Source organism: Furipterus horrens, unplaced genomic scaffold (assembly GCF_987537825.1).
Source record: "Furipterus horrens unplaced genomic scaffold, mFurHor1.1.pri manual_scaffold_4, whole genome shotgun sequence".
NCBI lineage: Eukaryota > Metazoa > Chordata > Mammalia > Chiroptera > Furipteridae > Furipterus > Furipterus horrens.
In genome coordinates this window covers 56,728,614-56,745,183 of record NW_028327174.1, presented here as the reverse complement: position 1 = coordinate 56,745,183, position 16,570 = coordinate 56,728,614, and the positions used below count along the sequence as shown (strand labels likewise).

At 53.8% G+C, this 16,570-nt stretch overlaps 2 protein-coding genes across 6 annotated transcripts; one reads left to right on the top strand and one right to left on the bottom strand.

Annotated features, from left to right (window-relative positions):
• The first annotated feature begins 1,036 nt into the window (after window positions 1-1,036).
• On the top strand, window positions 1,037-7,675 carry B4GALNT1 (beta-1,4-N-acetyl-galactosaminyltransferase 1). Of its 2 annotated transcripts, XM_090273505.1 has the most exons (11): window positions 1,037-1,427; window positions 2,038-2,256; window positions 2,798-2,962; window positions 3,091-3,197; window positions 3,650-3,690; window positions 3,828-4,008; window positions 5,019-5,117; window positions 5,255-5,445; window positions 5,917-6,057; window positions 6,328-6,568; window positions 6,976-7,675. In XM_090273505.1, the coding sequence occupies exons 2-11, from the start codon at window positions 2,039-2,041 to the stop codon at window positions 7,191-7,193; spliced, it is 1,602 nt and encodes a 533-aa protein (XP_090129631.1). In that variant the 5' UTR covers window positions 1,037-1,427; window position 2,038; the 3' UTR covers window positions 7,194-7,675. The 2 variants fall into 2 exon arrangements, with proteins under 2 accessions (XP_090129631.1, XP_090129630.1); XM_090273504.1 differs by lacking the exon at window positions 1,037-1,427 and having other exon boundaries at window positions 1,737-2,256.
• An 83-nt stretch (window positions 7,676-7,758) lies between these two features.
• LOC150012020 (solute carrier family 26 member 10-like) lies at window positions 7,759-14,662 on the bottom strand. Of its 4 annotated transcripts, none has more exons than XM_090273503.1 (18): window positions 14,297-14,662; window positions 13,720-13,830; window positions 13,056-13,213; window positions 12,714-12,878; window positions 12,296-12,448; window positions 11,475-11,557; window positions 11,177-11,324; window positions 10,963-11,076; window positions 10,005-10,082; window positions 9,820-9,915; window positions 9,289-9,395; window positions 9,109-9,190; window positions 8,923-9,036; window positions 8,758-8,791; window positions 8,596-8,678; window positions 8,449-8,503; window positions 8,266-8,330; window positions 7,759-7,910 (listed from the first exon to the last, which is right to left on the bottom strand). In XM_090273503.1, exons 1-18 carry the CDS (start codon window positions 14,637-14,639, stop codon window positions 7,872-7,874), a joined length of 2,028 nt encoding a protein of 675 aa, XP_090129629.1. In that variant the 5' UTR covers window positions 14,640-14,662; the 3' UTR covers window positions 7,759-7,871. The 4 variants fall into 4 exon arrangements, with proteins under 4 accessions (XP_090129629.1, XP_090129626.1, XP_090129628.1 ...); XM_090273500.1 differs by having other exon boundaries at window positions 8,224-8,330; window positions 14,297-14,660; XM_090273502.1 differs by having other exon boundaries at window positions 8,163-8,330; window positions 14,297-14,659.
• Window positions 14,663-16,570: the final 1,908 nt, after the last annotated feature.

The following is a 16,570-nucleotide window of genomic DNA, read 5'->3' as shown; positions in this document are numbered from 1 at the left end:
GCCATTGCTTACATACACTATTTGGTCAATTACACATTGATATCTTCTTTGCAGTTGGTTACACTTATCAGGGTAAGTTCCTGTGAAGTTTATCTTATTTACAGCTCATCTGAAAAATACCGTGCTACATTTTAACATTTGGCAAGAATGGCAGTTAGTAAGAATGGCCCAGCCCAACAATTTCAGCAGACATGTGTGGCAATAATTTTTTAAACGTGCAATATCTGACTATTTAGGCAAGAGCACTACTATCTTTTCTCTTCAGTTATTAAATTTTTTAAAATTAACAACAGCGAACACAACAATAGCCATGCAGTGTGAATGAATCAAAAGTATACCTATTTTTTGTCAGATCTGCAAAAAATGTATTTTGTGTGTGTCATAAAATTTTAATAGTTAGTTTATGTGTGCCATGAGATTTAAAAAAGGGGAGAAAATTGCTGGCCCAGACCCTTGAGACCATTGTCTTATCTAACAGAAGAGCAAGTTTTTCTTGCATAGTCTTGTTCTATTCATTGTAGGACATTTAGCTTAGCTGACACCTGCTCACCAATGGCCAGTAGCTTTGCCAGTCATTATGACCACCAAAAATTCCCCCAAGTACTCCCAAAAGCCCATGGAAAGTATTGTACTATCACCCAGGCAAAAACCAACCACCACCACCACCAAAAAAAAAAAAAAAAAAAAAAAACAAAAAACCCACACTGTAAATCACATGATACCCATCAATAAACCTCTAGAGCGGTTTCTGTCATCTACAATGAACCCTAACGAAGACACACACACGCAGACACACACAGAGACCCTCTTACAAAAGACTAACGAAGGCTCCGGATAAAAATTAACATCAGTCAACGCCTACAACCTCGATGAGAAGGAGACTGCGAACCAATAGGACAGAGAATGGGGTCGAGGGCAGAGGGCTGAGATGCCCAGGTTCAGAGGAGAAGGGCTTGGGGCCGGGGCCAGGGGTATAGGGAAAAGGACCTTCGGGCATCCACTTCGCTTCCCCCGCAATGTCCTCGGCTCCCACCAGAAGGCGCTCGCATTCCCGGCTCGTAGCCTAAGCCGAGCCCAGCGGCGCCGCGATCTGAATACCCGGGCGGTGGCTTGAGCCCTGCAGGGCAAGGGAGACAGGGTTCAGGGGAGCCCTGGCTTTGTTCCTGGGGCTGGTTTCTCAACTCTGTTCGCCACCCTGGCAGAAAACGCCAAGAACCACTCCAGCGCCGTGATCTACAAAGCCCAGAGAGGTGGAAGGCGGACAGAGTCGGACGCGCTGGGGAGGCAGGAGGATCCCCCACGCTCTCAGGCTCACGCGCGGCTCCCTAATCAGGCTGCCTCCAGCCCCATGAGGAACCCCAGGCCGGGGCTGAGAGCCTTGAGCAGCCCAGATCGAAATCTTGCAGCGGCTTTAGAGCGTTAGACAGGTCAGTGCCCAGGCCGGGTGATGGCTGAGCTGGAGGTGGGAGGAGGCGCACTCGCCCGACTGCTGTCCCCCACCCCCCCGCGCAGTTGCCGGAGGCCACTTACCAGGTCACCCTCTGCCCGGGGCACCTAATAGCGCGGGAGTGATTCTGCATTTTTCGTGATAGGCAAGGTGTGAAGACGCCCTTTGAAGCATACCCGGGGCCAGGTGATGCTCGGACGGAGAAATTGCGGGGGATGCGCGGGCTGCTGGGGGGGGGGGGGGCGACAGGCTTGGGGACGTCGGCTGTCCTAATAAAGCGGAGCTCTTCTACTCATGCGCGGCCGCGTGGAAACTACCGCGGCCAAAGCTCCCTCGCATCGAGATGCCGGGCCTCCGGTGTGAGAGGAAACGGAGATGCGGGAGAGGGCAAGAAGGAAGGAGGCTGGGAGACACAAGGCCCAAGGAGTGAGGGGAGTGTACGGTGTAGGGCTGCGGGGCGGGGGCGGCAACGACCCGCTGTGTAAATCCCAGTGCGCAAAATGTGGAGAGCGCCCTGGGAAGCGGGAGCGGGGGTATCCCCGCTTTCCTCCCGGCCTCTCTCACCCTGCCACACCCTACCACCCACCCAGGATGCGGCTGGGCCGCAGAGCCTTCTGTGTGCTGGTTCTGCTGCTAGTCGGCGCCTCGCTGGGGCTGCTGTACGCAAGGACCCGGGACGCGCCGGACCTCCGGTTACCTCTTGCTCTATGGGCGCCTGTTCAGGGTCCCCCTAGGCCAGATCTGCCAGACCTAGCCCCGGAGCCCCGCTATGCCCATATCCGAGTCAGGATCAAGGAGCAAGTGGTGGGGTGAGTGCTAGGAGTGGCGGCAGCAGTGCGTCACTTACGGTGGGCTGGGAGGGCCGGGCTTTTGTTTCTTCCACTGCTGAGCTCCAATGACTGGGTTTACTCCGCTGGTTGTGGGGGTGAAGTGGGAGGTGGAAGGGGCTACCGAGTCTTGGGTTGGGGAAAAATATGCCCTCCCTGAACAATGTCATGGTGATGGGGAAGGGAAGGTGTGCAGTCAGGGGATGGCCGCGAAACACTTTCTGATGTCTTGATGGTTTCCACGTGAAGAAAGAGCTCCAGATGCAGCCTGAAAGGTGGGCAGACAACCCTGAAATCCTAGCAATTTGGCCCTGTTCTGCACTTCTGTGAAATCCAGATTTAGGGAAGAGGTCATGCTATTTGTGGTCCCTCCTCCTGGGGACTACTTGAAGAGCAATGTTTTAAGGGACAGATATTGGATAGGCAGGGTTGAAGGGGCAAGGTGTGGGGCTCTGTGTACATGTTTTGTGGGATGAAGGGAGCTGTATGGCTGGGCTCTGATGACCCTTCCTCCCTGCTCCAGGCTGCTGTCTGGAAACAACTGCAGTTGTGAATCCAATGTGGGGAGTCTTCACCTCCCCTTCCAGAGGCAGGTCCAAGCCATTGACTTCACCAAGGCCTTTGACCCTGAGGAGCTGAAGGCTGCCTCTGCCTGGAGGGAGCAGGAATTCCAGGCCTTCCTCTCAAGGTACCAGCATGAAAGGAGAGCATGACCCTGCAGGTGGAGAGCAGTGCAAGGCCTGCGGGTGGGTGCGACAGAAAGGAGAGCTCTCTCCCCCTGACTCTTCCTCTGTTCTCCCTCTCCTCCACTGTCAGGAGCCAGTCTGCTGCCGATCAGCTGCTCATTGCTCCTGCCAACTGCCCCCTACAATACCCTATGCAGGGTGTGGAGGTACAGCCCTTCAGAAGCATCTTGGTGCCAGGTAGGGAGAAAGGTCCTAAGGGATGACCTAAGCCACTGTGGGAGTGGCAAAGCCCAAAATTGGGTAGGGAAGAATGAGGGAAGATTGGAATGGGAAGCAGGGGACATCTGATGAAAGGGGGGCTTGAGGTCAGAAGGGGGTTCAAGAGGTGGGAAATGGGGGCAGAAGGGACTCTTGGGTTGTCAGGAATTGCGAAGACTGTAACTGAAGAGGTTTGGAGAAAACAATCTGTTCTTTGCAGACTGACCAAAGCTTAGGTGGATTAGATAGGGCAAGCCATACAACAGCTACTGCTTTGATGGGAAGGAGTTAAAAATCAGTTACTCTAGGCTACTTCCTGCATTGTGCCCAGCTGCCTGAACAAGGGGAAAAGGTGATAAGTTCTGGGTTGTGTGTGGTGAAAGAAGGAAGAAAAAGTGACCAAAGCTGTCTGTGGTTCTCCTTCCTCCCAGGGCTGAGCCTTCAGGCTGCTTCTGGTCAGGAGGTATACCAGGTGAGAAGGAAGAGGAGGGCAGGGAGGCCAAGTGGGCATTAAGGATGGCAAATATGGCTGCCAAAGGAGGGATGGTGGAATCAGGGAGTCAAAAGGTAGGTCTGGAGGCTAACACTGCATTGTCCAATATCTCCCAGGTGAATCTGACTGCCTCCTTGGGCACCTGGGATGTGGCAGGGGAAGTGACTGGAGTGATTCTCACAGGAGAGGGACAACAAAATCTCACCCTCACCAGCCCAGGGCTGGACCAACTCAATCGGCAGCTGCAACTGGTTACTTATAGCAGCCAAAGCTACCATGCAAACACAGCAGACACAGGTGCGAGGAGCTGGGTGAAGGTAGGGGCAGGCTAGGTGAACAGAGAGAATCCAGGAAGGCTGGAGCGGGCAAGTGGCAGAGGGTGTGGGAGACACTGGGCAATGGCCAGAGCTGCCCAGCCACACAATGGGCATTTCAGCTAGGCCAGCAGGGCCAGGGAGAGAGAGAAGAGGCCTTTGTTCATCTGGGGCCAGAGCGGGCCAGAGCAGGCCAGAGGGAAATCTGAGCCTTGGATGTGTTCCCTCTTCAGGCCAACTATGGGGGCCCCAGGAAGTGACATGTCCCAGGAGCCAGAAGACTCAAGCTCTACTCCCAGCCCACCACTTACTATAGGGCAAAGGGCTTTATCTCCCAAAGCTCTTTACTTCTAGCAAAAGGGACCTAACACAGCCCTCTTGCTTCTTTCCAAGGCTTGCTACACCAAACCTGCTCCCACTTTGGGAGTTTGCATTTGCTGTTCCCTCTGCCCGGAATGCTCTTCCCCCAGATTTTTGTATGGCTGGCTCCTTCTTGTCTTTTGGATCTCAGCTCAAATGTCTCCTCTTTACTATCACATTACTTGTCTTATTTTCTATTCAATATTTAACAGTATATAAACTTTTTTTTATTCACTTAATGTGGAACAAGACTGACTAGGTTCCTATTCTAGCTCTATTGATTAATATTGTCTAAATGTGACAAATTACTTAATTTCTCTGTACCTTCTTTTTCTGTAGTAGGAATCTACTTAATAAGGCTATTGGGAGAATTAAATGAGTCTATATATTTAAGGTAATTTAAAAGGTGCTTGGCCCATAGTAAGTGCTCAATAAAGGTTAGCTTTTAATTAAATGTTTTCTTGCCTTTCTCCCATCCAATAGAATGTAAGTTCCATGGGGGTAAGAACATTGTGTTCTTGCCCACCAGGGCCTAGAAAGGTGATCCATGGAATAAGCACTTAAATATTTATTTACTGAAAAGAGAATGTTTTTCCAGCCTTAAGGTCCATATCTCATGCCCTTTCTTCCCAGTCCGGTTCTCCACCGAGGGACACGAAGCGGCCTTCACCATTCGTATACGGCACCCCCACAACCCTCGGCTGTACCCACCTGGTTCTCTACCTCAGGGAGGTGAGGCTGGTGCACGCAGAGACATGGATGGAGCCCTGGTGGGGAGCAAGTTGGGAGAAGGCTGCCTGGGAAAGATGCCTTTTTGTTCCTCACTATCCACTCTCCTTGTCTGCACCTAACTTTGCCCCTCATCCCAGCCCAGTACAACATTAGCGCTCTGGTCACCATTGCCACCAAGACCTTCCTTCGTTACAATCGGCTGCGGGCACTCATCGCCAGCATCCGCCGCTTCTACCCAACGGTCACTGTGGTCATCGCCGACGACAGCGACAAGCCAGAGATCATTAGCGGTCCCCACATCGAGCACTATCTCATGCCTTTCGGCAAGGTGCGCAGCGAGCGAGGCTGAACCACACACCCGAGGGCAGCGGGAGGGGGCGCGCGCGCTCTGTCTGCAGTCTCCAGAGTAGTGATAACAGGATTATCTGCCTCAAAATTAGAAGGGTACCTATTAACCATGGGGCTTCCTTGAATGTAAGCTTTGTGCATGCAGGAAGCGTGTCTATCTTATTCGCGCTGCATTCTTAAAAATGGTTCTTAGCTCCTAGTGGATGCGTGATAAATAGTTGAATAAATGCACGCAGAAATTCAATGCATTCCAAGACTCTTCCCCCAAAACACCGACTCAACCTCTGACAGTAGGAAACTGCATTTATTACCTAGCTCCCTCCCATTAATAAGAATTCGAAGTTTGGAGAGGGGTACAGGCTGTTGAAAGGGGTCAAAAGTGAAAAGGAAAGGTGGCAGAGGGGTATGTTCTACCTCTACAGCTTCACCAACCATGCATACCCTTACCCAGGGCTGGTTCGCAGGCCGGAACCTGGCTGTGTCCCAAGTAACCACCAAGTACGTGCTGTGGGTGGACGACGACTTCATATTCACTGCGCGGACGCGGCTGGAGAGGCTTGTAGACGTGCTGGAGCGGACGCCGCTGGACCTGGTAGGGGATGGGTCTCAGGATGTAGGGTGGGAGAAGGAGGGCCTCCACAAGGTTAAGACCACGTCTGAGAGGAGCCGAGAGCAGCCAGCCCTGGGACAAGAAAGGACTAAGAAGCAGAGCCTAGGGGACTATCTGGGTCCTGGGGATAGAGCACAAAGGATAGGGGCAGGGTAACCGCCCCGGGGCAGAAGGAGCACAGATCTACCCCCCACACCCCCACCCCTCTTCCAGTCTCCGCCCTTCCTGGAGCCATCCTTCCACTCCCTGCAGGTAGGGGGCGCGGTGCGGGAGATCTCAGGCTTCGCCACCACTTACCGGCAGCTACTGAGCGTGGAGCCCGGCGCGACAGGCCGAGGAAACTGCCTCCGGCAAAGGCGCGGCTTCCACCACAAGCTCATAGGCTTCCCAGGCTGTGTGGTCACTGACGGTGTGGTCAACTTCTTCCTGGCGCGCACAGACAAAGTGCGCGAGGTCGGCTTCGACCCGCGCCTCAGCCGCGTGGCGCACCTGGGTGAGTGGCGCCCCCTTCCGGCAGAGTCCCCGTGGGGCGGTAGGCGAAGCTCCATGCAGCAGGGTACCAAGGGTACCCGCTACTCCTTCCCTCCCACATCCGTGGAGCCCACGGCTGCCACCCGGGCCACCTAGGGCAGCTCTATGATTTACCAGGACCTGCACTGGGTTGAGACAGAGCTCCCCCCTCCCGGCCTGCACACCATGTAAACCTTCACACCCAGCACAGCTGCTTGAACTTCCCTACCACTGTCATCCTCACTTCTACCCCATGCCCAGCTACTTCCCCCGATGCTTAGAAAAGGAGGCTTTGCATGTGCACCCTCCATACTCCAAATCTGTTTTACCTAAGGGTTGGCCTGCACCCTCAAAACCTTCATTGTGTACTGCCCTTCCCTCCACCCCCAGAATTCTTCCTGGATGGACTTGGTTCCCTTCAGGTGGGCTCCTGCTCAGACGTCGTTGTGGATCACGCATCCAAGTTGAAGTTGCCTTGGACATCACGGGATGCTGGGACAGAGACTTATGCCCGGTATCGTTACCCAGGGTCACTGGATGAAAGTCAAGTGGCCAAACACCGCCTGCTTTTCTTCAAACACCGGCTGCAGTGCATGACGACGGAGTGATGGCCACTCGGGGCCTTCTACCTGTCAGGCTCAGCCTGCCTCTTTGTCCCTGACAGGAGTTTCTAGCAAACCCCACCACCCAGTGACCACTCCACTGACTGTACCCAAACCCCTTCAGAACCTGATCCCAAATAGGGGCTTGTCCTGGTGACACTCTTCCTTTCTGTGAGTGGCCAGGGGCATGATGGAGCCATAACTCATCCCACAGCCAGTGCCAAGTCCTCCCCCCAACCACTTCTCATGGAGGTCGGGGGTCACTTTCCAAGTGCCAAAGAGCCCAAAGGACTCTAAGAACCTAAAGTGGAAATCGCTCATCTCCTGGGGATCGAGTTGGTGGCAAAGCCTCCAACATGTATTCCCAGGGCTGTGCCCCTCCCCCATCTCTGGATCCAGGACTGTGCACCGGCTGCAGCCCCACCCCCATGGAGCGAACTAATGACTGGAGCTGTGGTGAGGGCTAGTGAACACACAGGTGAAAACCATTTTTAGTTGTGTCTCTGCAATGCTGTGGGCATGGAGGAAGGGGCATCACGGTGCCTGTATGCAGACACGCAGACTCACTTCATGAATCCCAGAGGCTGTCAGCTTCATTTTATTAGTTACATTAAGTAAGGGGCTCAGGGGCAGGGCCCTCCTCACACACATATTGTTGGGCCCTCCACACTCCAAGTAACAGGGTCAGACCCACACTGTGCAAGTCTTCGGACCAGTGAGCTCCTGGAAAAGGGAGGGAACATTTCAGGAATAGATGAAGTACCCTTCCCTTCCTCATCCAGGACTTGGCAGGCCTCTGAGGGGCATACCATCCCCTTTGGGATCTTTAGTTCCTTAATTTTTCACCCATAGGTGGGGCCACTTTCCCTGGCTTAGTCTTGACAAATTAATCATTTCTTCCCCACCCCTTTCTCCATCATACTCCTCGGCCCCCTTCCCAAATCCCTGTGCCTGGATCTTCAGCCACTGACTCACACTTCACTTGTTACATCCCAGCACCTCCTGGCTTCCACTCTTGTTGTTACTGCCCCCTCACCAGTCTCTCCAGGGCATAAGCAGCTGCATCCTGGACACTCACAAACAGCTGCTCTGGGGTCACTGTGTCCAGAAGTCCTGCCTGGGTCAGTGTCCTCAGCACCGAGGCTGTGTGGGAAGGGGATCAGGCTCTCAGGTTCTGAGGCCACACTGTGTCCTTTTTCCTCCCCCAAGTGTCCAGTCATTTCCCCAATCTCCAGGTCCCTCTATATTCCACATCTCTCACCATTACACTGAGCCAAGAGAAGGTGGATCCCAGCATCTCGGCACCTGCTGGCCAGCTGCAGAGGTGGGGCAGTGGGTTAAACCCTACATCAGAGAGTATGCATGGAATGATAAAGGAACTTTCTCCTCAACCTATCCCCTCCCTCACCTGTACCACTTCTCTGGCCCCAGCAGCATCTGCAAAGGTGATACCACTGCAGTCTAGGACCACCACTTGGACAGGCTCAGCAACTAGGATGGGAGAAAGCAAGAGTATCCAGGTGCTTTCATGGATCATGCCCAAATCTCCCTCCTTGTCGGCCCATCTCACCTGCATCAGGCGGGCCATCTGCCTTTGGAGTTTCCTGTGAGTAGAAAAGGGCACTCACCACTTGTGAGCACAGCACAGACGTGCACGCCTCGGGCACAGTAATCCCCATGAGAAACCTACCTGCCTCCCACTCCCAGAGAAGCCATCCTCCTCTTTGACCCTCACCTTGCCTCTTCCAAGCCCCAGATGCAACTCTAGGATACGGCGAAACTGCCCACGGGTCCCAAAGTAGAGAGGTGCTGGATAGCTCAGGATGCAGAGGCCCGGGACCTGGAGGAGCTAAGGGGTCAGAGGGTCAGCGAAACACCCAAGTCTAATCTTCCCTTCCTTCTTTGGCTGTAGCCCACCTACCTTGTGGCTCTCTTTGAGGGGCCTGTAGAGCTCCGTCCCCTCAGCCAATCCAAGTGCCACACACTGCACCCTTGGCAGGAAGCTGGGGTCAGATTCCCAGACTGGTCTGGCTGGAAAGTCACCCCAAGCACTCCTTTCTACCCCCCTCCTCATTCCAGCTATCCTCATCTCTACTCCCACCTCTGCGTGCGGCAGACCACAGTCATCATGGAGAAGACCACACCTATGGCCAGGCCTAGGTCCACACTCAGGGTCACTACAGCCACCCATGTGACCATCCACACAGCCTGCAGGACACAGATGGGAATGAAATGTGCAGAATACATGCCAGGCCATCACTGTTAAGGAAAAGGATCCAGGGGCAGTGACTGCCAAGGCAAATGATGGGGAGGGATGGCCCAGGAGAAGGCAGAAAGAAAGATGTAAGGAAGGGACAGGAGTGACCCAACAGCAGATACACACCACATGTAATGACCCCAGACCTTGCACCACCTGGGGAGTTACAAATATTCAGGTCCAAAGGGGTTCAATTCCCCTTCCCCTTCACCTTGTCTTGGAGGAAAGGGATTAAGAGGTATGCGTGTTGGAGGTGGGTGGATTGCAGAATTTAGGACCACAATACTTATTTAGGCTTTGATCCAGGACAGAGGCTGGGGATGCTGGGAAAATGGGGGGGGGGTGGCAATCTGGGGTAATGTTGCCATTTCTCACAAAATCCATGCGGCTGATGCGCCATAGTTGTGGAAGTTCCTGCATCTGGAAGAACATCTGGCGCATGCTGGAGATGTTGATGCAGGCCAGGACAGCCTGGGGACAGAGTACACAAACTAACCACCCCAATATCCTAGGATATAGCCACCTCTCCCAGCTGCTCCCACCCTTTCACTGCTCCTTACCTTGGGCAGATAGTAGAAGAAGGGTCCCAGCCACAGCAGCACTGATAGGACAATAATGCAGGAGAAGAGGCCTGCCAGCTAGACAGAAGGATGGGTAGAAGCAAAGAAGAAGGGAAACTCACCCACCTTCGTGGGAGAGGTGGTTTCCCTGTCTGCTTGGCCTCATCTTCATTGAAAATCTCTCTCCTCCCAAATCCCCTTCCACACAAATATTCCTCTCTCTTCAGTGGGCTTCCTGATAGTCCGCAATTTCACACCTACCCTCCCCTTTCCCACAAGTAAATGCCTCATTCACTAGTCTCCTCTAGATATAGTTCAACTTCTCTATTTTTGTCACCCACCTCCATCTTAAAATCCACTGTGGGATTACCCTAAAAGCAGGCTAACCACATGCTTAGTGCACCAACGAAGTAATGGACACCAAAAATATAAAAACATTAGGGGAGACTTTGGCATGTGATATTTCTTTTTAAAAGAAAATGTCCTTAAGAAAAAAAGTCAGATTTTTGTCTCAAGTTTATTTTACAGTTCAGTATTGTTTTTACTTTGAACTACATATGGGGCACCAAGAACTGTTTCAGTGCTTACAGTCTACAAAGGCCTTTTTAAAAGAGATTTTATTTATTTATTTTTAGAAAGAGGGAAAAGGAAGGATGTGCCTCTCACACATCCCCAACTGGCCCACAACCCAGGGGTGTTCCCTGACTGGAAATTGAGTCAGTGACCCTTTGGTTCACAGGCCAGCACTCAATCCACTGAGCGACACCAACCAGGGCTACAAAGGTCTTAATGGAACTTCGTTCTCTTCTTTCTCTCCTACCTAGATAATTCCATCCCCTCCCTCACCATCCCTCAGAGTCCCAGACTCCTCTATATAGCTGCCCCCAATTTCTCCACTACCACCACCACCCAGACCTGGACACCCCCACTTTATCCTTACCCAAGGACGCACTCTTACCTGTGTGTTTCCACCAGCATCCACTAGTAGGCTGGTGGTGGCCAGCGTAGCCGAATTGGGAAAGCAAGAGAAGAGGGAGGAGATGAGGTTGGAGGCACCATGTGCCAAGAGCTCCTGGGGGGTACAATGAGATGAAGAGAGAGACAAAGGAATGAGGGGTAACATTAGGGGGTTGTCTCCTGAAGGAGGTTGGAGTCCCCAGTTGGAGTCACACCTGATTGGCATCAATAGTGTAGCTATACTTGTCTGCATAGATGGAGGCCAGGGAGGCAGAGACAGCAAAAGTAACCAGTGCGATGGGCAGTGAATCGTCCAGAACCTTGGGTAGCTCAGCCAGTTTGGGGAGGAGAGGCTGGGGAAATCTGGAAAGACAGGAATCCATGATAAGGCTGTATTGAGTATAACAAGGATTATAGGAAAGATGGAGAAGAAAGGGTGGAGCTGGACAAAAAGAGGTGTTGGGTGGGAGAGGTGAGAGAAGAAAAAGCTGGTGTCCTTTCCTTCTCTCTTACCCTCCAGGCAGCAGCCCCACTATCTGGACGTTATATCTCGTGTGCAGGGAAGAGGTGAAGCAGAGCAAGGAGGCCAGAAGCACCTGAGAAAGACAGCAATTAGGGCATGGGAGGAAATGGGTCCCCCCCTGGCAGAGGCTAGAAGGGCTCAACACGAGAGGGGATCAAAATATAGGAACAGGTGGTTGCAGGAGCCTAGCAACGGTGGGAGCTGGGATGTGTTCGGGATGGATGCCTGACAACTAATTTAAAGTGAAGGAGGAGAATGGGGATGAAAAGAGGAATGATACCTACCTCGGGCTATAGAGAGAGACGGCTGGGAGGAGAAAGGGAGGCTCCTATGAGGGAGGGATGTGGGTATCAGGAGGCAAAACAGAGCCATTCTAGTAGGGAAGCTTGGCTATGTCTGGAGATATATAGGTTGTCTGTGGAGACGTGGAACATTTATTTACTTGGGGAGAGAGAGAAATGTAGGTGGGTGTGGGAAGGAAAATAAACTGAATTACAGTGAAGGATCCGGCAAGGAGAGAGAAGGAAGTGTATGTGCTGCAGCGAGCCACACCTCACGGGAGCGCTAAAAGGAGGCAGAAGGCATTCTAAGAGGCGCAGAGGGCACTCCATGAAAGAAGTGGAAATACGCGTGTGAGGGATTCTGGAGGGGTCAAAGTGTTTTGGGAAGGGGCCTAGAAACGTTCATGTGTAAGCAGGACCTCTCGGCTGTAACCTCTCTATATTCCACTAGGGGGCGGCAGCGGCCAGTTCCCACAGGATAGGCAGGGGCTGTGAGGTGCAGGGGGCCGGTACCCAGGAGCCATCCTCACCATGACGATTTCCCCTGGGATCGGGGTGGGTAGCCTGTCTCGGAATCTCACGTTCAATTCCTTGACTGGCACGAGCAGCGCCAGGCTGAGTGCGGAGATGGTCAGTTCGGCCGGATTGCTCTGGCGCAGCGCGGTCAGCACAGCGGCCAGCGTCTGGGGGCAGGGGCGGTGAGCAGAAGGCCCCGGGCCAGGGGCGACTGTCCTTAGCCCCAGCGCGGACCCACCAGACCCAGGCAAGGCCTTCCTTCCCACCTCCACGGCGACCATCATTCAGCCTTCTGGTTCTAACCTCCTTGCGCCCCCACCCCCACCTTACACACTACTCCCCCTCCACCTCCCACTAGCCTTTTCTCCCTTTTCGGTTGCCCTCTTCCCGGGACTGCTAGAAGCCTCTTTTCCGCTGTTCTCCCACGCCCACCTTAAAGAGAGCGAAGCAGCCGATCTGGCGCGGGAGGGGCAACCCCAAAAGGCTGGGCAGTTGGGACACGAGCACGTGCAGCGCGGCCCCGCTGGTCAGCGCTTTAACCACTGGCTCTGACAAAAAGGTGGACAGGACGCCGAGCTGCAGCGCGAACATCACCAGCTGCAGGGAAGAAGATGCGCAGTCACCACTGGAGGGGCGGACCAGCTGGAGAGCAGTGCTCCGGCTTCTCCGCGCACTTCTCCCCCTAAGACGTGCGAGCTGGAGACCTGTCCCACCCTTTCCTCTGGCCCAGTTTCCCCGGGCCCTCAGTGTGGATCCCCCAAGGTCCTCCCTCACCATCAACGCCCCGCTCCCGAAGGCTAAGGCGGCAGCTGCCTCAACTCGCTGAGCGTCCAACGTTTCCCTCTCGATTATGCTCAAGTTTCCCCCGAGGGTTTCGGGCACTAGCTGCTCCACGGCCGATCCGGTCATGAGGCTGAGCACGGCGAAAGTTCCTAGGATCCGAGTACAAACGTAGAGATTACCAGCTGTGCTAGGCACAGCGACAGCCAGGCTCTGCCCTTGCGCCCTGGTCTGTGGCAGTCAGACCTCACTCCCCCAAAAGGCAGCTGCTCAGGTGAATACAGCAGGGCTAAGCCCGTGCAGAAGCAGGGAACCCGTGATAGGGAGGTTAGGAGGAGGCACCAGCCGGCAAAAACTGTCCCCAAACTGCATCACTGCGTCTTCCTGCAGATGACCTGTGGATTGCGTACCCCTTTGGGTGACTGAGCAGCTCTTTTCCCCTCTTCCAAGTCCCAGAAAGTTTAACCAAATTTCATGGGGAGAAAAAGTCCCAGTAAATTGCCACCTCTTTGCACCCCCAACAAGCCATTGCCTAGGTCAGAGGATCATGGCAGGGGAATGATGGTGAGTAAGGGGAAAGGGCTAGGGAGCTTACAAGAACAGAAGCCTCAAACCCCTGTCCATTTTCACCCCACAGAGAAGCCACTGGATCACTCACCTGTGGACAGGTGTCTTCCAGTGCCCAACAAGGTGTAGATGAGGACGGGAAAGAAAGACGTGTAGAGGCCGAACACTGGGGGCACGGAAGTCAAGAGGGCAAAAGCCATGCCTGGGGGAGAAGTGGAACGCAGGTTCTGTTGCGATGGAGCCGTGGAGAGTGCCTAGCTCCAGGGCGCTGCCCTCTTCCCGCACTCTTAGAAGCTGGCAAGGGGACGCTAAACCTTGTCTCATGAGGGATTTGAGGGGTTAACAGGCCTGGTGGACAAGGTCACAAATCCGTGTCCAGCAGAGTGCTGGGGGGCGGAGGGTGGGGGGCAGGCGTTGTGCTTCTCTCCACTTCCCTGAGCCGGAAAGTGTCCAAGACTTCTCGCAGGATTGCGCAGATGAGGGGAGCTGGGGGTGGGGATCTGATGGAGCGCTGTAGTCCTTACCCAGAACCTGGTCTCAGGTCCCTGTCTCTGAATCCTCAACCACACTAACCCACCACCTCGCTCCCGGGTTCCCAGTCCCCCACGCTTCCCCAAAGCCCTCTATAGAGTTTGGGGCCCTGACAGGCTGGTGTGGGGGCCGCTCACCCTGGGGCACGTGCACGATGCCCACGGTCACTCCAGCCACCGCATCCCCAAGCAGCCAGGCCCTCCAACGATAGTGGGGCAGCCAGCGCAGCGGGGGCAGCCGCGCCAGCAACAGGCGCCACGCCCCCGGTCCAGAACAGGAGCGGGCCCGCTGCTTCCACAGTCTCCACAGCCGCGACCAGCAGGGCTCCGCCAGTACCTCCCTCTCCTGCTCTGCGCCCCCGAAGAGCTGCTGGAACTGGGCTTCGGTGAGAGGTTCCCTGTGCTTAGCGCCCAGAGGGGACTTAAGGTCCGAGGCCTCTCCTGAGCTTGAGCAGGTCCTGGTGCCCAGTAGCCCACTCATTTTGCCCTGAGCCACCTTCAACTCCGCCCAGTCTTAAATACCCTTCCACCGCTAGCCTTGAGTCCCGCCTCCGTGAAGCAGGGTCCAATCCGGCCCTGGAGGGTGCCTCTCTCAGGGACCATCTACAAGCAGGAGAGAGCTGCTGCTTGAGGAGGGGGCGTCTCTCTGTCAGACGTTTCCTCAGACATCCTGGTGCCTGCTATGGGTGTGGCTGTGGAAGGGTTTAGGGACCAGAGAGGTGGCCCAGAAAGTGAGTGCACCTTCAACACCAAACCCCCACTATTTACCACTCCTAAGCCTTTTCACTCTCTGCCTCTTCACCCTGATTCCCTTTGAATCTATAATTTGTGCAGACAGAAGCTGACTCCTCTAGTGTTACAGGTCATCCTTAGAGTCACTGCATTCCCTGCCTGAGCAAGAAAATTCAGAGGGTTCCAAACCCAGCCCCTCCATCTTCTGGACCCAAATCCTCTTGGGGCACAGGCTGCCCCCAAGAAAGTATTAAGGAGGGCTGTTGGCTTCTTAAGTTTCACAAACAACTGAGATGGGTAGCAGCTACATGTACTAAACAGGATCACAGAGAACAACTCCTCATCTCTGTAGGGAGAGCCTGGGCCTATATCCCCAGTTCAAGGCCTCGGGGAAAATACTGAACTGATAGGAAAGTTTTATTTTATTTCTTAGAAACCAAAAAACCTGAAACACCATTTATTATATTCAAGTGCAATTCACAAATTAGGCACTCAAAAGCACATTGTGGTTAAATGAAGTACCAAAGGGTTGCCCACCTTCCCACCTCACGTAGCCCTGACATCTCTAAGGAGATACAGAGATTTGGAGCTCCAGAATCCTACTATTTTCCTCATCCCCTCCTCCACTCACAAGAATCTTCAGCACCCCTCCCTATCACCCTCTGGTCCCTAGTCCCTGACCCCAAAGTCCTGGAGGTAGGGTATGGTGAGGGTGGGTCTCCCCTCTTCAATTCCTTCTATTGTTCCCCAGAAGGCTTATCTGGGCTGTACGTCCTGTCCCCCCCCAAGAGGTCCCTCCCCTCATTGTCAGACAGAGGGACCTCAGGCCCACAGGGAGGCTCCAGCTCCTCCTCACCACCCCCCACCCCAGCAGTCTATTGTCTGCTGAGGAAGCCCAAGCACACGTGACCAGGCCCAGGGGACAAATGGACAAAGTGGGCACACTGATGACCAAGGACCCAGGACAGGGAATCTGGACATGGATCTCTGCACGTCTGGCTTTTTCTGTCCCAGGAGTTGGGAGGGGTGAAGATCCCTTTGGTATCTACACTGTTGGGTCTACGGCTTGAAGAGGAATCCATTCCTGCTCAGTATGGATATGCCTTATGCCTTCCTAGACAGCAAAAATAAGGAGATCCAGAGCCAGAAGGGGCCATAGCCCCCAGCATCCTCTCCATCTAACCATTCTCCCTCGGCAGAACATGGAGGCCTCAGAAGGAAAGGTACATTGGGCATTTGGTGCATTAGAATATGGGTGTTGAAGGAATGGTGGGAAGTCAGACTACACTGGGTTTTCCAGTGGGGTCTAGAACAGAGGCCAGATGGGAAAGGAAAGAAGGGCTTGGTAAACAGAAGGATTTATCAAGGATCTAGGGTTTTCCAGCAGCCCCAAGCCCCAGGTCTGGACTGAGAGATGCTGCAATTGCAGACGAGAGACAAAAATAGCAGCATCTTTTAACTTACAGCCTGTACCCTGCTCCTTTCACCAGACCTCTGCTAAAACTGATTTGAAGGGCCGGCAGATCTCTTCCACACCACTTCACCTCCCTCACCCCTACTGCAGCTTCTCCTCCCCTTCCCTGTGCCAAGACAGCAACCTCAGTGATATAACAAAACCTTTATTCTCAGAAAACAGAAAAAAATAAAAATAAAAAAAAAACAAATAATTTCGATCTGGCC

Bases quoted from the DNA above. Each gene is read 5' to 3' on its own strand.
- B4GALNT1 (XM_090273504.1), top strand. From the start codon at position 1,823: ATGCGGGAGAGGGCAAGAAGGAAGGAGGCTGGGAGACACAAGGCCCAA. The intron at 5,446-5,916 runs GTGCGCAGCGAG...ACCCTTACCCAG, and splicing joins ATCTCATGCCTTTCGGCAAG to GGCTGGTTCGCAGGCCGGAA. The intron at 6,058-6,327 runs GTAGGGGATGGG...CACTCCCTGCAG, and splicing joins AGCGGACGCCGCTGGACCTG to GTAGGGGGCGCGGTGCGGGA.
- LOC150012020 (XM_090273500.1), bottom strand. From the start codon at position 14,639: ATGAGTGGGCTACTGGGCACCAGGACCTGCTCAAGCTCAGGAGAGGCC. The intron at 13,831-14,296 runs GTGAGCGGCCCC...CTTCTCCCCCAG, and splicing joins CATCGTGCACGTGCCCCAGG to GCATGGCTTTTGCCCTCTTG. The intron at 12,879-13,055 runs GTGAGGGAGGAC...TCTTCCCTGCAG, and splicing joins TCGGGAGCGGGGCGTTGATG to CTGGTGATGTTCGCGCTGCA.